This window comes from Mesocricetus auratus, unplaced genomic scaffold (assembly GCF_017639785.1).
Source record: "Mesocricetus auratus isolate SY011 unplaced genomic scaffold, BCM_Maur_2.0 Super-Scaffold_100691, whole genome shotgun sequence".
Classification (NCBI taxonomy): domain Eukaryota; kingdom Metazoa; phylum Chordata; class Mammalia; order Rodentia; family Cricetidae; genus Mesocricetus; species Mesocricetus auratus.
The window spans coordinates 39,311,187-39,335,566 of record NW_024429267.1 but is presented as its reverse complement, the minus strand read 5'-3'; the positions used below and the strand labels follow the sequence as shown (position 1 = coordinate 39,335,566).

Genomic DNA, 24,380 nt, shown 5'->3' with positions numbered 1-24,380 from the left:
CCAGGAGCAACAAGAACAATCCTACCCAGAAAAATGGGAGGCACTTCCGGCAACCGAGACAACAAGACAAATCCTAACATTCCCTTACATGGAAGCGCTGTGAAAGAGAACTTCTAAAATCTATTAAAGAGGAACAAAAACCAAAAGGGAGTTCAGAGGGAGAAGAGATGCGCTAACTAGGAAGTCGTGGGAACACTTTGTGATTGCCTTTGGAACTGGGCGCTGGAAGTGGACTAAGAGAAACCCAGGAACAGCAGGAACCTGCTTTAGGGGGTTGACGCTCAGGTTCTCCGGCACCTGTGACTGTGACCTCATTAAGAAATAAGATGTAGCCAGGTGTTGGTGGCGCATGCCTTTAATTCCAGCACTTGGGAGGCAGAGGCAGGTGGATCTCTGTGAGTTCGAGGCCAGCCTGGTCTACAGAGTGAGTCCAGGACAGTCTCCAAATACAGAGAAACCCTGTCTCGAAAAACAAAGCAAAACAAACAAAAAAAATAAGATGTAACCAGGAGATGGTGGTGCCTTTAATCCCAGCACTCGGGAGGCAGAGGCAGGCGGATCTCTGTGCGAGTTCCAAAGCCACAGAGAGACCTTTTTCAAAAAATCAAAAAGGAAAAAAAAGAAAAGAAAAAGGAAATAAGATGTAAGTAATTACGGTAAAGATCCTCATTTTTATTTTGTTGTTTTTTGAGACAGGGTCTCATACGGTAGTTCAGGCAAGTATGGAACTTGCTATATAGCCCAAGCTGGTCTTGGATTGATGGCAATCCTCCTGTCTCAGTCTCTAGAGTGCTGGGATTCCAGGTGTGTACCACCATGCCCCGAAGATAAAAGATTGGTAAGGGAGGGTAACATGGCTCATCAGGTAAAGGTGCTTGTTGTTAAGCCCGATGATTTGAGTTTCCAGGGACCCATGGGGAGGAAGGAGAGACCACGTGCGCGCGCACACACACACACACAGAGACAGAGAGAGAGAGACAGAGAGAGAGAGAGAAAGAGAGAGAGAGAGAGAGAGAGAGAGAGAGAGAGAGAGAGAGAGAGAGGTGGTTTTTAAGGGATCTTTAGATGAGGTTATTCTGGGTCAGGACGGGGCCTAAATTCAATGACTGGTATGTGAGAAAAAGGAGAAATCAGGGACATGAAGTCTGTTAAGATGGAGGTAGAGACTGGTGTTGTGTTCAAGCTGTCACAGGCTAGAAGAGTAAGTAAGATCCCCCTAGGACCTTTGGTAGGAGCTCCCCCTTGCAGATACCTTGTGTTGCCTCGTGCTGGTTTTGTGCTGGTCTCTTTTGGCAGCCCTAAGAAACCAAAACCCCTGCTGTGGTATAAGTGACTCCAGCCGGCAATTGTGGGCAAAGGAGAGACAGTACGAGCAATCCCAAAGAAGGGTGACACAGGGTGGGGCTGACCCGTGGTGGTCTAGATGGAAAGCCAAGGGGATCAGAGGAGCCAGAGTGCTAGAGTTAGAAGACTTGAACCCATCCCCCCCCCCACTTTCTTATCGTGTGTGGGTGCAGTCGAGGCCAGAAGAGGCTGCTGAATTCCCTGATCAGTTACAGGTCGTTTGAGTCACCTGCCTAACACCGGTCCTCTGGAAGAGCAGCAAGTGCTCACAGCTGCTGAGCCATCTCCCCATTCTGGAGCTGGAGCGCTTACATTGAGATGGTTAAAGATTGACAGGGAGAGGCTTGACCAGAGTCAGCACAGGGGTGAAGGAAGGGAGCAGGAAAGGGGGTGGTAGAGGGAACCGCCAGGTGCCAGGTCCCTGGATGCTGTAACTCTTAGTGGTTCCAGGCCAGTGTGTGGGTGGGGACCTGGAGCAGAGTTGAAGGCTCTTCCTATGGAGACCAGGAAACTCAGAGGCCAGGGAGTCAAAAGCTCAGAGTGTCTGGAAATAGTGGTGGGAGGCCCAGAAGGAAAAGCCGGCGATGCGAGGGAATCTGAGAGGAGGGAGCCATGTGGAGGTCAGGGAATGCTCAAAGGGTGTAACCAACGAGTGACAAAAACTTGAACAGTGGACTGACAAGGATGGAACAATGTTCTAGAATTCACTTTTGAAAAAGGGAAGAATAGTTCTCACTTTTTCCCCGGGAGCCCAAAAGGCCAGCAAAGGTGAGGCTTCCTCTCTATGGCTCAGGAAATGTGTGTGGTATGTACGAAGCCAGGCTCGGGGTTCAGTGATAGTTTAAGGGAATTTAAGTCAGAGCTTTTGTTGTTTTTCCATATATATATATATGGAAAATATATATATATTTTTGGTTTTTTTCAAGACAGGGTTTCTCTGTATTGTTTTGGAGGCTGTCCTGGAACTCGCTCAGTAGACCAGGCTGGCCTAGAACTCACAGAGATCCGCCTGCCTCTGCCTCCGGAGTGCTGGGATTAAAGGCGTGCGCCACTAATGCCCGGCTTCAAAAAAATTTTTTTAAGTGTTTGAATTTTTATTTTTTTATACATTTTTTATTTAACTTTTTACGCATGTCACTTTCAGTTCCCTCTCCCTCCCCTCCTCCCCCACCCCCCCAGTCCTCCCAGCCCTTCACCCCCACTCCATCCCCCTTCCACTCCCCAGGGAGGGCAAGGGCCTCCTTGAGGGATTTAGAGTCTGTCACATCATCCTAGGAAGGACCCAGGTTCTTCCCCATGTGTCCAGGCTGAGAGATCGTCCCTCCACGTGGTATGGGTTCCCAGAGTCCTGTATGCCAGGAATAAACACTGCTCCACTCTCTCATGTAAAGAGAAGCCTTCCCCCCCAGCCTGGTTCCAGAGTCGCATCAGTCCCAAATAAACACACAGGAGGCTATATTAATTATGAAGCTGTTGGCCTTGCTTGTTTCTTACTGGCTAGCTCTGACTTAAGTATTTATCCCATAATTGCTAATCTAAGTATTTCTCTTACCGGAGAGGTTTCCGGGCTTCCTACCCCATGGCGTTACATCTCGACTCCCTGTTTCTCCTTCCCAGAGTCCTCCTGGACTCCTAGTCCCACCAATCTTGGTTCCCTATTGGCCAACAGTGCTTTATTGACATATACACAGGACTTCCCCCATCACTCCCAGGTCCCACAGATTGCCAAGGCCTCCTCTCTGTCACCCAGGTTCGGTGGGAGGGTGTTTGGCCCCTCAGTCATCAGTCTGGGGTCCATGTGTTCCCCCTTGTTTAGGTCAGCTGCCTCTGTGGGTTTTGCCAGCCCGATCTTGATTCCTTTGGTCACCACTCTTCTTTGCAACTGGGTTCCAGGAGTTCAATCCAGTTCACAGCTGTGAGTGTCTGCCTCTGCCTCCACCAGCCTTTGGATGAGAGTTCTTAAGTACCAGGAAAGGACCGGAAGACACTTAAGACTGAGGTGTGGGCAGACTTAGGGTGGTCCTTCCGGGCTTGTTATTGTTTTTGAGACAGGATCTCTGTGTAGGCCTGACTGTCCTGGAACTCGCTCTGTAGACCAGGCTGGCTTCGACTTTAGAGAACCACCTGCCTCTGCTTCCTGAGTGCAGGGATTAAAGCGTGAGCCACCAATGCCAGTAAACCAGAGCTTTTGAGGCCCAATCTCAACAGTCAAGAAAACACAGGTCAACAAGAATTCAAAATACTGTTTTTTCTCTTCTGTTAGAAAATAAAACAACAGCTTCACCAGAGTCCTGGTCCTTGCCACTGTCTTTGCTGGGTTAATGCTCAGATCAGCAGCTCAAATTCCCCACCCTTTGGAGTTCCAAAGTAAAAGACACAGAAACACTTTCAAATTAAAGGGACAGGGCAATTTATAAAAAAAAAAAAAAATCTCAAGAAATGGCACGTTCCATTAAAAACCATAAAATACAGCCATGAGAATAAAAACAACAACAATACCCCAACACCAAGGAGAGAAGTGCATTATTAATGCACGACAAAAATCTTAAAAATGTTCTCTCTCCACAAGGACAGCTGCTGCCTATAATTAACCCTCTCACACACACCCTTGCTCCTAAGCTCCCAAGGCGCTTCTGGGTGAGAAACACCTGGGCTGCATTGAGCATGGCTGACAAGAGCTCAGCTGCTGCCCTGGAATTTACTGTGAATTTATGTGGGGCCACACCTTCCTCCAGATGCTCCCAGTTGAACCCAAGCAGGACCGCTCTGGCGCCCAAACTCCCCCACAACCTTGCTAAACTCTCCTGAAAACTGCAAGGGATTGGGAGGGGTGGTTGGTTGTCATTCACTTTCCCCTCTTAACTTGCAATTCAAGCTTGCACTGCAACCCCAAGCTCTCCCATCTTTCTGCCTCTGTGTTTTCTCTGCCTTGGTTGCCCTACTCGATTGCCTCTTGGGTGCCTAATTCTCCTCTTGGCACCGGGTTCTCTGCAGAAAAAGACTATATATTCATCTTCCACTTAACTGCTTCTTGTCATTGCACTCGGCCTTGCTCAGAGTAGTCGCCAACCAAGCAGGACTGGCCGGAACACGATGATACATCATCCTTTATTATTCGAGAAGTTAGGGCGGAAACAAAATGTGCAGGTTCTGACGCAGGGTAGATTGGAGTTCTCTTTTGGAGTTCTCAGTCTCATTGATGAAATAATTTAAGGGCTCAAATGGAAGCTCCAGGGCACTTTTATTAGTGTAAAAGGCCCACCCCTCACCCCACCCCAAGCCACCCAGACCAGCTGCAAGTCTCAGCAGCTGCCTAAAGGAAGGGAATGGAAGAGAAAGGAAAGATCCCTCAGGGAGGTCAGAGGCGCAGGGGACAAGCAGCCGTATGGTGGAGAGATGCTTCAGAGAAAGAGCAAGGAGGTCCAAACTGCTGGGGAAGCCCAAAGAGTAAGGGGGAGCATGTTTAGAGAAAAGACAGAAGGGAAGGAAGAAAAGAGAAAGTTATGCTTTCCTGATAATTAGAAAAGCGGACAGACTTGCAAAGCCACATGGCTTCAGCCTGGTAAGCTATTGTGTTACCAGCAGGACTAATTGTCCGCCTATCATTTTTTTTTAATGGAACTCACCTTCCTAAAGGTGGTTCCTGGGTCAGGAGACTGACTCTCACCCAAGTGGAATGTCAGGACTCCCCTGGCCAGAGAGGACTCTCTGGCCCAGAAGAAGTTTTCTCAAGTGGGCCTTTACTGTTCTTACAGTTCCTGTCCACCCCTTGAGGTGGGGAGTAAACAGATAACCCTGAGTTACCCTCCTTCCACCCTGAGTTCTCAGGCAAATTCTGAATAGATAAGACTGCTTGAGCCAGGCATGGTGGTACACATCTTTAATTCCAGCACACACACAACATGGTGAGATCATGTCTTAAAAAAAAAAAAAGATTGTCTACTTTAGGAAACTATGAGTGATCTATTAGACAACAATTTAATAAACACTTCCTACTTGCCTTTATCATGTCAAGTTTTATTATTTTCTCACATTTAAGCCACCAATCTGCGACACAAAACTACTCCCACCACGTTTTTACCAGGAAATTAGAGCAAGGTCTGCAGCTGGACATCTTCCAGATGTTTATCTCTGTCTCAAAAAGCAAGAAAACTAATGATGGAGTTGGGTGACTCCGGTCTCTTGATGGAGGAATCACTCAATCCTGTGAAAGGTACTAAGGACGGAAAAGCCTAGAACATGCTGGTGTTCAGAAAGAAAACCCTCTTCTCAGCTCCACTCCCGGAAAGATGGGACTTGCAACAAGATGGGGTCAAAATATTACAGATTTGCAGGACAGAGAGGAAGAGGAGGAACTCATGGTGCTGCGACTTGATGATCTATCTCCCCCAAACACGTGTTTAACCCCCAAAGTCACATTTTTGGTTTTATTTTGTTTTGCTTTGTTTTTGTTTTTTTGAGACAGGATTTCTCTGTAGGTTTGGAGACTGTCCTGGAACTCTCTTTGAAGACCAGGCTGGCCTTAAACTCACAGAGATCTGCTTGCCTCTGCCTCCCGAATGCTGGGATTAAAGGCATGCGCCACCACCCAGCCCCAAAGTCACATAGTAATTAAGAGTATCAACAGGGTAGAAACACAACCTGACCATAGTGGTAGGGACACTTTTGAAAGTGATTAACTTATTGAGGTGGAGCCCTGCAGGGTCTTAGCCCAACCATGGAAGGCTGAGCTGGGTCCCAGGAAGGATAAGTGAGCTGCTCGCCTGTTCCCCAGCCTCGCAGAATCCTGGAGACAATCAGACACAGCAGGGAGTCTAGTCAAGCAGGAACTCATCTATTGTCCCACAGCAAGCAACTTTTAAAGCAAAAAATTGCTTTACCTAGTAAACACGAGTTGTTCATGCTGTGACCTCATCTGGTTCAATCTTGGCAACCAATCACCCTCTTTTTGTAAACATCTCAGGACTCGCCCATCTGACTTCCCCTCAGCACCATCTTTGACTGGCCCGTGTGCCCTTCAGAGCCCCATGGTTGGATCCTGGTGGCTTTCTAAAGAGGAGGCTGTATTCATACAGATACAGGGCATACTGGGTAGACAGGAGTTAGATGTGACTGAGGGAAACTGGACCTTGGTAGCTGTGTTTTTTTCTGAGTGCCCCTCTGTGGATGGACCACTGAAGCTGCATTGTGTTCTGGCTGTTTCAGAAATCAAGGCTCCAGGGCGACTCCAAATACATGTTCCATTGGTGGGGACAAGAAGCCATCAGTTTATCACTTGATTTGGATGACACAACAGCACACCAATCTCCCCTGTCCTCTGCCACCAAACCAGACTGTTAAAACCAAATGGAGAAGGGCAGGAAGAAAAGTCTAGCTGGAAGGAACCATAGTAAGACCCCTTGTATTTGACTTTCAACTAAGCACTGATTATTTGAAGTTAAGAAAACATTCCTTGCAAAAAAGAAAAAAAGAAAAGAAAAGAAAACATTCCTTGCATCCCTGCTTACCCAGGAGGAACTAAGTAGATTGCCTAGAGGAGCCCAGACAGAGCAGAACTTGAAAGCATGTATAGGAAATGAAAACCTGTAGACTCATGCAGTTGTTGCCTATTTGTTAGATCAAGCTGGCTTCACAAATTCATTCTGAAAGCTTCCTGTCTGTTAGGGATTGTTCCATGTTCGGGGCAGAGTGGTGAGCCAGCTGCAGTTCTGATTTCTATCTCCAAAGACAATTAAGGAAACATAACATTAGCACGGCATGTGCTTCAGGAGTCAGACCTTCAAGAAACTCTAAAATAAGGGAGTACCACTGGCCTCACCTCTGAATGAAAAAAATGAAATAAGAGGAAAATTTTTATTGTGGATAAAATGGAGAAAGCAGGCAGAGGTAAGAGTCCAGGGTAACCCTGACCCATGACAGGAGTGATGAAGAGGTAGAGCAAGAGAGGAGCCACAGGCCACGAGAAGCAGCCAGGGCCAACACACCAACAGACTGGGGTGGGTAGCCACAATGGCTGACTTACACAGGGATCAGGCAGGGGGAAGGGAAGCAGAAACCCAGCTGTGGGAGGGGGCGGGATGAGACTTGTTGGGAGGAGCCACAGGTACTGAGTGAGGCTGGGAGAGCAGGCCAGCATCTGCTTTAACATGTTAATAGGCACCTTAGTTAGCCATTTGTTCTGGCCTTCTGAGACCTAACATCCTTCACATTCCCAATTGGGGACATGCCTATCCTTCATAATCATATTCATTATTAGTTTCCAGTGTCATTTGCCACCGTTCTTCCAAAAGTTAGAGATGTAACCAAAACAAGCCAGGAGAGAGAGTGTCTTAGGGTTTCCATCGCTGTGAAGAGACACCATGAGCACACTTATAACTGAGGTGGGCTTGCTTACAGTTTCAGAGGTTCAGTCCATTGTCATCATGATAGGGAGCATGGCAGTGTGCAGGCAAACTGTAGTTGAGAGTTCTACATCTTGCAGGCAACAGGAAGTCAACTGAGACGCAGGATTCTTCCTGAGCATAGGAAACCTCAAAACCTGCCCCCACAGTGACACACTTCCTCCAACAAGGCCATATGTCACGATAAAGTGTGAGGGGAACCTTGGTGGATTCCATGGCAGGCGAAGTTGGGTGAGGTGGGGGGTTATGTGTCAGGCAGACAGAGCTTAAGTGAGAAGTTTTATTAGAAAGGGAAAGGAGGAAGGAAAGAGAAAAGAGGTAAAGAGACACAGAGGCAGAGAGAGGAAAAGAGGGAGACAGGAAAAGTCCTGTCTACCCCAGGGGAACAGCAAGAAACAGAGAGGGGAAGAGAGCATAGGTGGGCGGGGTCTTTCTTTTAAAGGGGTCCTTTGCACCTGTGTGCAGACTAATAGCCATGGAACCCTGGGCTAACCAGGGTACTGCCTGAGTGCATTCTGCCAGGTAACAGGCGCAGCCCAGCATAATGCCTGAGTCCTTATACCACACCCACTCTAAAAAAGCCTCACCTCCTAATAGCACATTCCCTATGAGATTATGGAGGCCAATTACATTCAAACTACCACACAGGGTCTCACTATGTAACCCTGACTGGCCTAGAACTTGCTATGTAGACAGGCTGGCCTCGAACACACAGATATCCTCCTGCCCCTCTCTCCTGAGTGCTGGGATTAAGGGTATGTGCTACCATGCCAGGCCTCTTTTTCTTACATTACTGTTTGTTACCTTCTCACATGTACTTAAACACATAGCAAATTCTCCCAAAGCTAGCCAGCCCCTTGTCTACCTCTTCAGGTTGTTAAGGTCCTTAAAACAGAGTTCTAAGTATAGGGCTGAGAGCTCTCTTCACTGGCGTCAGGCAGATGCAGATGATCTTTGCTCAATCAGGAGACTTCAGGCCTTGCACACTGAGCTTCTGTGTATGTTAAGGAAAACAATCTTTGATATGAGAAACACAGTTTGTTCTCATAGTTCAGTTCTTGGCACACAGATAGCTGAGAAATGGTTATTCATCCATGTGGGTTGGTGCATACCTTTAATCCTAGTTCTTGAAAGGCTGTGTAAGGTCGATCTCTGTGAGTTTCAGGCCAACCTGGTCTATACCATGGGTTCCAGGCAAGCTAAGGTGGGCTACCTAAGTCAGACCATGCCTCAAAAAGTAAATGAAAAAAAAAAAGACATTAGCTTTCAAGTCTCAGACCAGAATTTGAACTTTACGAAAGTCCTGGCTATGAGTTAGATCAAGGAGGGGTTAATAATCAACTTTGGCGGGTTTTGTTTTAGTGTGTGTATGTGTGTGTGTGTGTGTGTGTGTGTCTAAGAATGAGAATGTGCACCTTGTACTTTGCCTTTAAGACCTGCCAGTTACTTGGGTAAACAAGTGGAAAAACATTAATAGTTCAGTTTCAAAAGCACTGGGGCAGTGATTCTTAGGTTTTAGATCTGAACTAACTAAAGGTCACTTTCTAAGGAAGGTTGGCAGCCCCGCCCCCATTTTCTGATTCAGTAAGTCTGGGGCAGAGTCTGAGCATTTCAGTTTACTTTTCCTACTTGCTCCCAAGTAATGTCACAACTGCTGCGTTGACAAGATTCTCTCCTTGACCAAACTCTGGTCAGGCTCTACTGAGCTCCCTTGAATAGAACTGACCTAGGCTCCCGGGGGTCCTTACCCCCCCCATCTCTTTCTCTCTCAACTCTCCAGTTTTATTCAGTGGGTCTCTGAGTCTAGAAGAAGGCGTCAGGCCTCTTGGTGTGAAGTGTGGCTCGTGCTGGTACGGCAACACACGGTGGGGCAACGGGAACGTGATCTTGGAGTCGTGGAACTGCTTGACAGCCGGCTGGAGGCACTTGCCCGCTGCAATCTCCTCCACCTTCATGGTCTGGATGGAGGGTACACGGGCATGATATCAGGCACCCATGTCTCGGTAGCACTGTGTGACAGCGCCAGCAGTGGTCGGGTCCTGGTACTCTCAGTGCATGTGTGTGTGCCCCTGAGGGAGTCATAGTGCAGCCAGATGCCGAAGTTCCTCACACGCAGTGGTGATTTCTCAAACACCTGTCCACAATACACTATCTCCCCAGATGACTTCATCTTCTTCAACTTCGACAGGAAATACCAGAAGTGGGACTTGGCCACCACATGGTTAGGCGTGAAAATGTGCATTCGGCATATGGTGGTTTTTGGCACCTCGGGGTGAGCAAGCAGTGCCCACCACCTTGTACTCCTGAAGGGTGCCTGACGCCTTCATGGCTGGTGGTCAGTCCTCGTCTGCCACCAACCACAAATGCCCAGGTAGTTTTACCAAGAATCCTGCTAAGTTGGCCAAGTCATAATCCTCCACCCTTGATAAGTGATCACCCTCAATATTTGAAGGTTCCTCCTCCACTGTCCTCCACGGGACACTTGACATCTGAGCACCCTGGCTCGCCTTCAGCAAGGCACGACTTAAGTTTGGTGGATTCTCCCTTACCCTCACCGTTTCCTCTTAATTTTCCATCCTTCGAACCTCCAACCCGATAAATTCTGTTTTTGTTGTATTGAGTGTTGCGGCCAACCTCTCTCCCCTAATGCAAAACACTACTGAGCAGTGGTCCTTACACCTAAAGCAATGATCCCTGAAAAAGTTTGCATCTCCATTCTGTGTCAAGTGTCACAAACTTAAAAACACCAACATGGGTGTGCACATGTGTAGGTCACAGGGCAACCCGGGGTCTCGATGGTCACCTTTGTGTGAGGATTGGGTCTCGTTTGCTGTTGCATACACCAGGCTGGCTAGTCCATGAGCTTCCTGTGAGTATCTTATCTCTCATATCACCTAGGCAAACTCATTACGTACACTCGTTCGTTACTTTGGGGACCCCCATCTTTGGTCCTCATACTCGTGCTGGCAAGGGTTTTAGCAACTGAGCCGAGCAGTGCCCCCAGCTTCCCTCCCTACGTATTGGGTCCCTCTCTCACAAGACTCGGGACCCAATACCTACCTCACAAAACATTGAAGTCTTGGTTCCATGTCGAGCCTACTTCTTTTTGTTTGTTTGTTTTTTGAGACAGGGCTTCTCTGTGCAGCTTTGGAGACTGTCCTGGAACTCGCTTTGTAGACCAGGTTGGCCTCGAAATCACTAGAGATCCGCCTGCCTCTGCCTCCTGTGCCGGGATTAAAGGCGTGCGCCACCACCACCTGGTCAATCCTACGTCTTGTGCTTGTGAAATCTGGATATAAATGATTGCATAGCTAAGTTGTAAAAGCAAAATCTGGCACAGCATTTGGTAAAAGCAGGTTAAAGCGTATTATCTATTCATTTTGGCGGGGAGAGGGTCTACAAAGCCTGGGGTCCAGATGGCTACTGCAGAGCAAGGGATTAAGTCCCTCTTCTGTGCAGCCACACAGGCACAGATCTGAGAGGCAGGTATTTCCTGGCACAGCCCTGCAGGACCTCCTTGGGCCTGGAACACAACGCTTGCGGCAGCCTGGAGCGCTAGTCTCAGAGACGACGCGCAGGCGCAGACCCACTAGGGCCTACACTTCCCGCGCATGCGTCCTCAGGTGCGCTGGCCCATGTGGCACAGTGGCCAAGTAAAAATGGCGGCGGCGGCGGTTCGGGCGCTGGCGGCTGGAGCGAGGCTCAGGGTTCTCAGTAGCGGCCTCCGCACCACGACCCGCAGTTTTTGCAGCCAGCCGGTCGCAGTAAACGATCGCATCGACAACAAGCGCCGTGCGGCGCTGCTGGGTGGAGGCCAGCGCCGCATCGACGCGCAGCACAAGCGAGTGAGTCGGGTCGCCGGCTCGTCCCGCCCCTCCGCCCGAGACCTATCACAGTACGCCGGGCTCGCGGCGCCCACGGCCTCTCAGCCAATAGGCGCGGTGCCTGGGAGGGGCGCGGCGAGACCTTTCACCGGGAGAAACTAGGGACCCCTCCGGAGTCATAAAACTAGGATGAGCATCTGTATACTTTGAAAGGTCCCCCCAGGTGGTGGTGGGCGTTGATTGGATGGATGGATGGATGGATGGATGGATGGATGGATGGATGGATGGATGGATGGATGGATGGATGGATGGATGGATGGATGGATCTGACGGCCGCCATCAGCGCTTTATTTAGCAGCTATGAACTTTTGGGAAAGTTAGTTTCTACAAATCATCTTAAACCGAGTAATGTCTCCCACACCTTGTTAGAATAAGATTGCTTCACTAATCGGCAATAGGCTCTCAATTAAAAAAAGACCCGATTATTCTTGTGCATTCTGAAAGAGTTGTAGTAGGTTTGTTTGTTTTTTCTTCCACGATGGAAAGCAATAAAACCGAGGCCCGTAGTATTAGACATAGCTTGGTTACATTCACATAAACCTGGGGTGAGGTCTCTGTGCGTGCAGGGACCTTGTGCCTCCCGTGGCTGAGAAAGTCAAGTGCGGTCTCTTGAAAGTTTCTGCATGTGTCGACCTCCTGGGTAGGAAGCAGGTGGACTTTCTATAGACTCACACGCTAGTCCGCAGTCTGGTTAGAGTGGGCAACCGAGGCACAGACACAGTGCCTAGATTTTCAGGCGAGAATCACAGTTGAATTTCAGAGAGAATCTGGGGAGGCCGGTTAGCAACAGAAGAAGCAAGTTGGAGGAGGTGACCCTAGACCTGAAGCCAGACTTCCTTGACTCATGAGTGAGTCCAGACTGGAGAGCTGGGTGAGTTAGCAAGAAGGTGCCTAAGGAAAGCGGTCCATGTGAAGGGCACACAAGTCCTCTCAAGTGTCGGAAAGCTGGGACTTTTGTTTTTTGTTTTTCGAAGCAAGGTTTCTCTGTAACAACAGCTCTGGATTTGTTTTGGAACTCACTCTAGACCAGGCTGGCCTCGAACTCACAGAGATCTGCCTGCTTCTGCTGAGTGCTGGGATTAAAAGTTTAAAGTCGGGTCTTAAATGTAGGTCAAATGTTGATTCAGATGTCCTGAGTTACCATTTGAGAAAGACTGAGGACAATAATTCCTTTTTGACACTTAGGAATGTAAATGCGGTTGAAAGGTTTGTATTGAGCAGTGCTCTCCTTCACTCCCTTGGGATCCTGGTAATGGTCCAGTAAGTTTCCTGGGAAAGCCTGCCACTTCTCTTGGGGCCTGTTGCTCAATTCCTTCCAAGAGCCTTGGCCCACGGCTGTCAGCCGATTCACTTGGGAGGCGGATTTGTGCTCTCATTAAGCAAGTTTTTCATTAGTTCCATAAGACAGATTTCCTACAAGTTGGACAGAAAGTGTGAATATTTAAAAATCTATCACTATCTGTATCCATAGATGTTAGGTTGCTTTCCCCCAAAGTAAATTTGTTTTCCACAACCTGATTGGCTTTCACTACTTTCCTAAAATAACTAATTTCAAGGGTTGTTTGTTGTTTACTGTATGTATGTGTTGTTTTCTTGGCACAGTGGGCTAAGGACTTTATCAAGCGTTGAGGAGGGAGGAAACCAAAGCAGGCTTATTGAGGGTTGGAGAGTTAAAGGCATGCTTCAACCAGGCAGACCCCTCTCCAGCTCTCAGCCAGCCCCCTCCCAGGACTCTTGGGTTCTCCTCTGCCTTCACAGGGGCTTTCTCCTCTTCTATCCTAAACGGGAATCTCTGCTTAAAGACGCCATAGTTGGCAGAGCCAAGGCCCCCCATAGCAGGGAACAGCGAAGCAAAGAGTGCTGGGGAGTTTGTTTGAAGGGAGACAGACTGCAAATGGTAGTGAACACTGTCTTCTCAGAGCTCGGGAGGTAGCACAGGGATCAGAAGTTCAAGGTCATCATTGGCTTACATAGAAAATTCAAGGCCAACCGGAGCTGCATGCGACCCCGTCTCAAAACTAAAGAAAATACTTCTGGGTGGTACAGGGACTCGAACCCAGAACTTTTGCACATCCTGGACAAGCCCTCAACTAACTGAACTGTTTCTCCAGCCATTCTTTCTGTCTTTAAAGCACATGCCCTCCAACCTGAGAAACTCTCCCTTCAAAACACTCCCCAGCACTCTTTGCTTTGCTGTTCCCTGCCTACTTTGGGCAGGACAGACAGAATGGAGACTTTTACATTGGGGCAAAGAGGCAAAACCTGTGCCCCTGACCTTCCTGTTAAGACATCTTACCATCCTCAACTTGGTCTCTGATGATATCACCAACTGATCTTTTGTTGTAGGGAAAGCTGACTGCCAGGGAGCGGATCAGTCTCCTATTGGACCCTGGCAGCTTCGTGGAGAGTGACATGTTTGTGGAACACAGATGTGCCGACTTTGGAATGGCTGCTGATAAGAATAAGGTATGTTTGTTTGTTCCAGGGTGAACGCGTCCTTCCCGTGACTTGCTGTTCTTTCCCCAGAGCAAAGAGTCGCCGGACAGTTGCACTAGAGAAGCCCCGAGGGGCCTTCGGGTTCTCTCCTAGCTTCACCTTTGCCTGTAGAAGAGTGTGGGCGGCTATTTATACTCTCTGCAGTGTAACTCAGGTCCAGTTTCCAAGGCTCTGGTTGTGGGTTCCATTTCTCATCATACAGACTGACAAGTTTGGAGGGAGGGTCATGAGAGAGAGGATCATTCAGATGGGTTCTGAGAACCAGACGCTAGTCTAAATGCAGGCTCATTGCTTTTGTTGCGCCTTAAGTTTGAACCTTGTGTTTAAGTGGGGTTTTCTTTTTTTTTTTTTTCTTTTTTCTTTTTGGTTTTTCGAGACAGGGTTTCTCTGCATTGTTTTGGAGGCTGACCTCAAACTCACAGAGATCCGCCTGCCTCTGCCTCCAGAGTGCTGGGATTAAAGGCGTGCGCCACCAACGCCAGGCTTAGGTGGGGTTTTCTTTGCTGTTTTTCCAGACAAGGTTTCCCTGTGTAACAGCATTGGCTCTGTAGACCAGGCTGGCCTCGAACTCAGAGATCCATCTTCCTTTGCCTTCCAAGTGCCAGGATTAAAGGCATGAGCCACCCTGTCTGGCTTATGTTTAGCTGTTTTTATTGTTTATTTTTTTCAGTTTGCCCGACTTTGTCACACAGGCTGCCCTAGAATTCTGTGTAGCCCAGGCTGGCCCTGACCTTGCAGTGATTCTCCCTTCTTAGTTTTGCCTGGATTCCAGGCATGTGCCACTATGCCCAGCCCTGCTTTGTTTCCTTATGAGTTCCTCTCAAGGTAAGTGCAGTGGTGACCCTGGGAACCTCATAGTTACATTACCTTTCTTTAAAATTTTTATTTGTTCGGTGTGCTGGGGATTAGACCCCACTTTGATTTTTTAGTTTGAACCTTCTTTAAACCAAACCTTAGAAAATTTTGTGTTTTATTTGTTTTTCATTAAAGTATGATGCCAACTTCACCATAAAGAAGTATTCAGGCCAGGTAGTGGTGGCGCTCACCTTTAATCCCAGCACTTGGGAGGCAGAGGCAGGTGGATTTCTGTGAATTTGAGGCCAGCCTGGTCTACAGAGCGAGTTCTAGGACAGCCAGGGCTGTTACACAGAGAAACCCTGTCTCGAAAAACAAACAAAACAACAACAACGAAGAAGTATTTGGGTTTTTGACCTTTATGTTTCCTTTTCTCTGGTAGTTTCCTGGAGATAGCGTGGTCACTGGACGAGGCCGAATCAATGGGAGATTGGTTTATGTCTTCAGTCAGGTATGTCCTAACTCCAGCAAATGAGGCTTTCCTGCATTTCCTGCGCTCCCAAAGTCCATCTGTGTACTAGGGATAAATACTGATCCACTGCCAGAGACCCCATATCTTAACCAGACCTCCAAACTGACATCCACGTTCAGGGGTCTGGATCAGTCCTATGCTGGTTTCCCAGCTATCAGTCTGGGGTCCATGAGCTCCCCCTTGTTCAGGTCAGCTGTTTCTGTAAGTTTCTTCAGCCTGGTCTTGATCCCTTTGCTCATCACTCCTCCCTCTCTGCAACTGGATTCCAGGAGTTCAGCTCAGTGTTTAGCTGTGGGTGTCTGCTTCTGCTTCTATCAGCTATTGGATGAAGGCTCTAGGATGCCATATAAGTAGTCATCAATCTCATTATAGGGGAAGGGCATTTAAGGTAGCCTCTCGACTATTGCTTAGATTGTTAATTGGGGTCAACCTTGTAGATCTCTGGACATTTCCCTAGTGCTCCCTCTATTCTGGCATCTCTTTTCTTGCTCTCCTCTATTCTTCTCGATCTTCCTGCTCTCTCATGTCCTCCTCTCCCCTCCTCTTTTCTCCTTCTCTTCCTCCTAACTCCTTCTCCCCTCTCTCCATGCTCACAATTAGCTCAGGAGATCTGGTCCCTTTCCCCTTCTCTGGAGAACCATGTATGTCTCTCTTAGGGTCCTCCTTGTTTCCTAGATTCTCTGGTGGTGTGGATTGTAGGCTGGTAATCCTTTGCTCTATGTCTAAAATCCCTATATGAGTAAGTACATACCATGTTAGTCTTTTTGTGACTGGATTACTTCACTCAGGATGGTTTCTTCCATTTGCCTGCAAATTTCAAGATTCCATTGTTTTTTCCTGCTGAGTAGTATTCCATTGTGTAAATGTACTACATTGTCTCCATCCATTCTTCATTTGAGGGGCATCTAGGTTGCTTGCAGGTTCTGGCTCTTACAAACAATGCTACTATGAACATGGTTGAACAGATGTCCTTGTTGTATGAGTGTGCATATTTTGGGTATATGCCTAAGAGTGGGATTGCTGGATCTTGAGGTAGACTGATTCCCATTTTCCTGAGGAGCTGCCATACTGATTTCCAAAGTGGCTGTACGAGTTTGCACTCCCACCAGCAGTGGAGGAGTGTATGTCCAAATCTTAATCTTCAGACACTATGTATTACCTGACATGGTAGAGAAGAATCAAGGTTCTGACCAATTGACCTTAGGATAGTGTGGCTTGGGATACCGGGGTGGCCTGGTGCAATCACAAGGGTCCTGAAGTGGAAAAGAAAAGCTGGGCTGCAGAGGCAGGTAGCACTCCGTGAGTTCAAGGCCAGCCTGGTCTACAGAGCCGGTTCCAGGACAGTCAAACTGTAATGCAGAGAAACCCTGACTCCAAAAAAAGAAAAAAACCTCCAGAAAACCAAAATATAAAAACCAGAAGAAAGGTCAGGATATGCAGTGTGAGGAGGACTCCACCTGCTGTGTTGTTCTTTGGAAATAGACCAGAATCCTATGAGAGGTGGAATGGGAGCCATCTCTAGAGGCTTAGGAAAGGTAAACAGGCTGCAAGGCCCTGAAGCCTGAGAGGTCACAGACCCATTGACCTTAGTTGTCACCCAGTGAGGCCCCTGGAAGGGAACTTCTGCACCACAGAATGTGAGAATAAAAGGATGTCATCCTAAGCCCATGAATTTGAGTGTTACAGCAGCAGTAGGAACAGGACATTTTGTGTGCTGTTTCATAACATTTTCTACCATTGGGTCTGCCAAAGGTTGAAGATCACTCTTCTTTCCATTTTTATGAGCTCGGGCAAAAATTAATAAAGAAGAAGGGAGCATAGAAATGATAGACCTGCTGGGCGGCTGTAGCACACGCCTTTAATCCCAGCACTCTGGAGGCAGAGGCAGGCGGATCTCTGTGAGTTCTCTGGTCTACGAGTTCTAAGACAGTCAGTGCTACACAGAGAAAAACCCTGTTTGGGGGTGGGGGGAGGCAAAGAAAGCTACTGTGTTCTCTGGCCATGATGCCTGACTGACTACTCAAAGCCATTATAGAAATTCAAATTCATCATATTTTTGGGCACCTTCTCTGCTCATGGAGTAAATGAGAGTGAGGAAGAGATGGAGCTGATGAGGACAGGGTCTTATTTGTAGGGGGAATGGGGCAGAACAGGTGACCACAGACCAGGCCAGAAAGGTCCTGCCAAATGCTTTGCACTCACAGAGGAAGGGGCCTTTCCAGGTTTGCGGAAACCAGTGGGGAAGATGGCATTTGAAAGAGCTCCATACTGGACTTGGGGTGTGGTGAGCCGGCCTTCTCATTCTGCTCTTCAGGACACTAACCCAGATGGTTTTTTGGAGGGTATTTCTGTTTTTCCAGAGAAGTATCCTGCTTCCCTTGGTCACTGGCTGACAGCAAACTCTATGGAGGGGGGAGGAGCCAGCAGGGCTCATTCAGAACCCAGGCTTCTAAACTGTGGTTTTCATCTTCCCTTTGCCTTCTTTTACCCCAGCGACTGAGTCTGGATGTCTCGGTTTCTGTAGAGGAAAGAGAAGTTCTTTGAGTTCTTCTAACACAAGTTTACTCCTGGTTTAGCCCCCCCTTCCCCCTTGTTTGCCGTCTGCAGGTGTTCCTTTTCCCGGTAGCTGCCTTCCCTAGTGGCTGCTATTGTCTTCACCCTCATAAGGCACCCCTAGTGTGAAGGTGTGAGACACCGGGATGGGGTGGGGCCGGGCCGCTGATTGCCTTTCATCTCCTCCTCCATTTTCAGAGCCCAACACACTACTTGGAAATGGCAGTGTTTGTTTGACGCTGATGGAACCTGATAATAGTTAATCCTGCCTGAGTTATTGCCTCAGAGCTCTGAGTCATTTTTGTAGAGCAAAGACTAAGTCTTTTGCCCCTGATCTTACATAAACTCTCTGAACTATCCTGGGGAATAATTTATGAATGACAGCTTTTTTTTTTATGTCTTTCTCAGTGTCTGAAATGCCCTTAACAATGGCGAGTTTCCCGTTCCTTCCTGCTGGGTCTTGAGCTCTGCCTTGTCATTCTGTTTTACTTGCTGGTTTAATTGTTTTTCTTTTCAGGATTTTACAGTTTTTGGAGGCAGTCTGTCAGGAGCACATGCCCAAAAGATCTGCAAAGTAAGTATTTAATATTGAAAATAAACCTAGTACTTCCACAGTTTATGCGGCACACACTGAGTGTTATGGGGGTAATGAATTGAGCTGGGTATGAGGAATTGTACATTTGTACAAGATGTTGTACTGACTAGAGGGAGTCTTAGTTCCTTTTCTTAAACTATTTTTGTTGACTATCCTTGCCCCTGGTAAAGTCTAAACCCACACTTGTTCTGTTCTATTCCTCTCTTCCCCCTGCCCATCTTAGCTCCTGGTCCTCCTGCCTTCTCCTGCCCAAGTGCTGGGAGAACATGTGTGACCCATCCTACTGGCAACTGTCACATTTCTCCATCCATAAAATAGCATCTATGATCACAAGGCTTGAGGGCTGGAGAGATGGCTCAGTGGGTATGAGTATCTGGTATGAAAACAAAAGGACCCGAGTTCAAATCCAAAGCACTTGCATAAAAGCCAAGCATGGTCACATGTGCCTGTAACCTCAGCTTTGGGGATTAGTCAGATTCTGACAGCTTACTGACCAGCAGGCTTGGTCAAAACAGTGAGCTTTGGGTTAAGGAGAGATCCTGTCTCAAAAAATAAGATTGGGGGTGATAGAGGAGACATTCTCCTCTGGCCTCAGCCTCTGAGGTTGGAAAACATTCAAAAGAACATTGTAATTTGTATACTTATACTTCTTCTTCTTCCTCTTCTTCTTCTTGTTATTATTATTATTATTATTATTATTATTATTGAGACAAGGTTTCTCTGTGCAACCCTGGCTGACCTGGAACTCACTCTGTAGACCAGACTGGTCTCAGAGATCCCCCTGCCTCTGCTTCCACCGTGCTGGGATATAAGGCATGTACCACTATACAATCTTTGTCTTGCTCTTTACATTTTTGTACCTGGACTGATTGCCTAGATCTGAAATTACTGGTAGTACATGTTCTTATTAATGCATTAGATAGTGAGATTTAGTAGTGAATCATAACTATTGCAATTAAGAGGAGGCTCAAGTAAACACATTCCTGGATCTCAGCAACTTTAATGTGACAGAAGCTTTTGGTTTCTATTAATGGCAAAGGCACATGTGTGTATTCTTAAGTGTAGGAGAGTTAGGTAATTAGCTAGAGCTAATACAGGTGAAAATGTAAACTGTTTCCAACTCAAGCTCATAGACCACTGTCTTAGATTTTCTATTGCTGTGAGGAGACACCATGGCCACAGCAGCTTTTATTAAAGAAGCCCTTTAACTGACATGGCAGCTTACATTTTCAGAGGTTTAATCCATTATCATCATGGTGGTGGAGGAATACCTAAGAGTCCTGCCTCTTGCAAGCAACAGGAAGCTGACTGACTCACTGGGTGGTATTTCAAGCGTAGGAAACCTCAAAGCCCACCCCACAGTGATACACTTCCTCCAACAAAGCCACACCTCCTAATAGTGCCACTCCCTGTGAGATTATGGGGGCCAATTACATTTAAATTACTACCACAATCACATATCTGTTCACAGCTACTTTGAGATTCTGTGAATCCCAAGAAAAGAATTTTAGATCTAGGCAGAGGCTAGGTTCTAAAATATAAAGATCAGGACAAAGATGGTATGACAGTATTTTTTTTTAAGGATGTATTTATTTTATTTTATGTGTTTGCATATCTGTATGTCTGTGTACTATGTGTGCCTTGTGCCTGAAGAGGCCAGAAAAAAGGGTGTTGCATTATTATTATTTTGGGGGGGGGTTTGAGAGAGGCTTTCTCTGTGGCTTTGGAGGCTATCCTGGAACTAGCTCTGGTAGACCAGGCTGGCCTCAAACTCACAGAGATCCACTTGCCTCTGCCACCGCCTGGCAGGTGTTGCATTCTTTAGAACTGGAGTTACAGATAGTTGTGAGTCACCATGTGGATGCTGGGAGCTCTATGGGGGTCTTTTGCAAGAGTAAGTGCATTTAACCACTGAGCCATCTCTTAAGCTCCTTCATGAAGGTATTTAGAAAACACTACAGAGAACGGAGTTCACAGCTCTGTGATGGAATTCTGCTGATGAAGAAACATGAATACAAGCAGAACCCCAGATGCCAACCAGATAAGAAAAGGTCACCAGACATAGCCCTGCTAGGTTGAGACGATCTGAGGAGTAATGTAGCATCATTGGTGTTTGGAGACTTTTAGATGATGGAAGTAAATGTGCTTTGTAAGCTATCTATGGATGTTGCCCATGAAGCTGTCAGAACTGTTAACCCGGGAGGAAAATCTGTCCCAGTGGACTGGCCTCAGGTTAATATATGAGCCAATGTGCACCTTCATAAACAGACTTCTGTGCCATTCTGTCTGCCACCCATGGTTTCTTAGGAGCCACTGGGAATAAAAGTGGCCACTGAAGAAAGTCATAGCCTAGGCATGGCACTCTGAGCCTCTTAGCCTCTAACAATGCAAGAACTGTAGCTTTTGTTAGGTAGCTGGCCCTTTATCTTCCATAAGGTATCCAGGCATTATGGGAGTTGAAATCAAGGTACTGTTTCCTGTTTGGAAAAATATAGGGAAAACGTTTTCCAGAACACACACACACACACACACACACACACACACACACACACACCAAATGGGTATGAGGTGTGTTGGCCTGTGTGTGTAGGTATAGCACAACTTTTAGGAGTTGGTTCTTACCTGACATAGTGGGCTCTTAGGGATCTAACTTGGGTCTCACCAGGCTTGTGTGCTAAGTGATTTTGTGACTCGCCTGTCTGACTGGATGAATGTTCTAACCCAGCAGTTCTCAACCTGTGGGTCACATATCAGATGTATACATGATTCGTAACAGTAGCAAAATGAAGTAGCAGCTAACTCATTTTATGGCTGGAAGTCACCACAGCATGAGGAATGGTATTAAGCCGTCACAGTGTTAAGAAGGTTGAGAACATTAGTCTAAAGAGGCACCATGCTCCCCTCTTCAGCTGTTGGACTGTTGAAAGAATGGACTCCAAGAAATGAAAACTTCTTCAGGGATCTCCTGCTGGGAGAGAAATGGCAGGAGCCGTGAGGCATCCGGAGGAGCAACTCGTCCCCTGAAGGAAAATTCTCAGCCTGTCTGTGACCTTGTAGGAGAGACAGGAGACGCGTGGGGGACAGGGACCACACCTTACGGGACTGTTCAGTTGTGCATACCTCCTCATGCCAGGACCCTTAAAGATGGCATTGGTGGGGGCATGGGTCCTGAGTCCCTTTGTCCTTCTTGTGAGGTCACACTGATAAATCTTCCTTTTCTGCTTTTCACTATTCATTTGGTTCCCTTAATGGGCTCATTGAGGACGGGTGGCTGGGCCTGGCTTGTTGGGGCACAGGCTGTGTGGTCTCTTAGTCTGGTGACGCTTTCACCCACCAAGCCATCTCCTTGGCACAACAAGACGTTCTGTCATTGCTGTTCTTGGTAACCGGAGCAGGTGTCTCATGAGATTTTCCATGCCGTTTTAGATCATGGACCAGGCCATCACGGTGGGGGCTCCAGTGATCGGGCTGAATGACTCCGGGGGTGCCCGAATCCAGGAGGGGGTGGAGTCCTTGGCTGGCTACGCAGACATCTTCCTGGTGAGAAACTCATTAGTAGTGTGGCTTCTGTAAGTTGTTCCGGTGCCTGTCTCTCTTTCTGCATTGTCCTCTGCCCCATCCTGCCTCTGAGTGTCTCCAGTGTCACTGCCGCCTCGGGTGGGATGGGGGTGGGGCGTGGATGACAGGCCAGATGGGCCGAGAGCCTGCTCCTTTTCCTTGATAGGGGGCCAATTGTTGGATAAACGGTTAGTTTAAGGTCACTCATGAGGATAAAGTACTTGGAAATGTTTTCTTTTTTTCTCTTTCTCTCTTTTTTAAAGCAAGAGAGACACGATAAGAAATGTTAAAGCAAACTGATTTGCTTGAATTGGAATTTTTTAAAGTGCTCTTTTTATTTATGGATTATTATACAAAGTTTAAACAGTAATACAAAGAAGAAATCTCTTTGAATCAGAGACCCTTGGAGAACATCATTCTAGATACTTGCATTGTTTGTCTATGACCTGTATTATGACAGAAACAGGAATGGCAGTCTGATAGAGACAAGAGACACACGCAGTTTCCAGTCAGCCCAGGGCTATCCTCCTTCCTCTCTAGAATGACAAATGTCCTGTCCTTGGTCACTGCCCTTAATGATCCATCAGAACATTTGTGTGTGAGATACTCTAAGTTGTAAGCGTACATATGTTTCTTGAGAAGCTACCCAACTTTTGTCTGTCTTAAACATGCCTTTTAATCTCTCCTCTTGAGTTCTGTGGTTAACCCCGTGGTTGTTTGGCCAGTGCAGACGAGGCCTGGAAGGTCTTCCGTGGCCACGTTTTGAGTTTGGCTGTGTTTTAGGACATCAGCTGCTACCTATTTACGCTTTGGGGTGTGGTTTCTTAGAACCCCTGGTTGTCACAGAGCCTTGCCATTTGTTTCTGTCTGTGTTGTTAATTTCTGATAACTTGATTGTGATGCGATTTCAGACCTCTTGGGGAACGTGACAAAGTCCACAATCTGTCCTGTGTCCTTCAGCCAGATGTGCTGTCCCCACTTGCCGTGTCATTCTCTCCAAAAATACCTATCTGCATATTACATCATTTTGAAACATTCGAGGCAAATGGGTGATACTTTGCTTCCTTTAGCTCTAAGTCCTTCATTGTGTATTTTTGGAGAACATTAATGAGAATATAGTTGTAAAAGGAGATTTAACCCTGATCTATTATCATCTATAGTCCTTACCTAGTGGCCTCAATCACCCTTAGTAGCTGCCTTTCCTTCCCTTTTCCCTGGTCTCCTCCTTGTCTTCTCTCCTCCCCTGCCCTCCCCTTCATTCGCCTCTTCTCTTTCTTTTATTCCTCCTTCCTTCCCCTCCCTTCCCCTCCCCTCTCCTCCCATCCCTTCTCCTCTTCCCTCTCATCTCCTACTCTTCCCCTCTTACCTTTCTTCTTTCCTTAACTTTTGTTTCTGACTAGGAATGAATCCAATTGTTAAACATATAATTTTCTTTCTTTAAAGGTGCTGGGATGGAAGTTGGGTCATGGCAACAAGTGCCTTTTCCCCCTGAGACCTCTTTCTGGACTCACCCCCATCCCCCAGTGCCCTCCTTTTAGAAAGACAAGTCTTTCTCTGTAGTTGACACTTGCCTGGCTCTAGACCCTCCAGTGTCTGCTGAGGTTACAGGCATATGCCACCATGCCCAGACATAGCCACCCCCTTCGTATTTAGCTGAGTTGGGCTATTTTGGTTCACTTTAATTTTCACCATATTTTATTTTTCAAAGAAGATTTAACCTTCATTATCTATTTGTTTGTTTGTTTGTTTGTTTATATGAGAAAGGCCTCTCTGTGTAGTCCTGGCTGTTCTGGAACTTGCTCTGTAGACTGGCCTCAAACGCAGAGATCCACCTGCCTCTGCTTCCTGAGTGCTGGGATTAAAGGGCGTGTGTTACCACCAACACATGGCAGTAACTTTTAATTTTTATTTTGTACACATGGGTGTTTTGCCTGCATGTGTGTTTGCCATGTGTGCCTGTGCAGGCCAGAAGAGGATGTTGGCTCTTCTAGGTCTGGAATCACAGATGGCTGTAAACTGTGGGTGCTGGGAGTTGAACTTGGGTCCCCTGGAGGAGCAGCCAATTCTCTTAACTACTGAACTATCTCGTCAGCCTCCTTCGCCGTATTTTATTTTATTTTTCTAATTTTTCCCCTTTTTAAAATTTAAATTAGAAACAAGCTTCTTTTACATGTCAATCCCAGTTCCCTCTCCCTCCCCTTCTCCCCTGCCCCCCATCAGCC

At 47.2% G+C, this 24,380-nt stretch overlaps 1 protein-coding gene and 1 pseudogene across 1 annotated transcript in view; one reads left to right on the top strand and one right to left on the bottom strand.

Moving 5' to 3' along the window:
• Window positions 1-9,322: 9,322 nt before the first annotated feature.
• Window positions 9,323-10,875, bottom strand: LOC101828181 (annotated as a pseudogene).
• Window positions 10,876-11,374: 499 nt separating this feature from the next.
• Pccb (propionyl-CoA carboxylase subunit beta) overlaps window positions 11,375-24,380 on the top strand; it is a 66,594-nt gene continuing 53,588 nt past the window's right edge. The window contains exons 1-5 of the mRNA XM_005072016.4: window positions 11,375-11,590; window positions 13,976-14,095; window positions 15,363-15,431; window positions 18,523-18,579; window positions 22,027-22,140. Of these exons, the coding sequence (XP_005072073.3) occupies window positions 11,381-11,590; window positions 13,976-14,095; window positions 15,363-15,431; window positions 18,523-18,579; window positions 22,027-22,140 (570 nt within the window). The 5' untranslated portion in view covers window positions 11,375-11,380. The remainder of the gene's footprint in view (window positions 11,591-13,975; window positions 14,096-15,362; window positions 15,432-18,522; window positions 18,580-22,026; window positions 22,141-24,380) is intronic.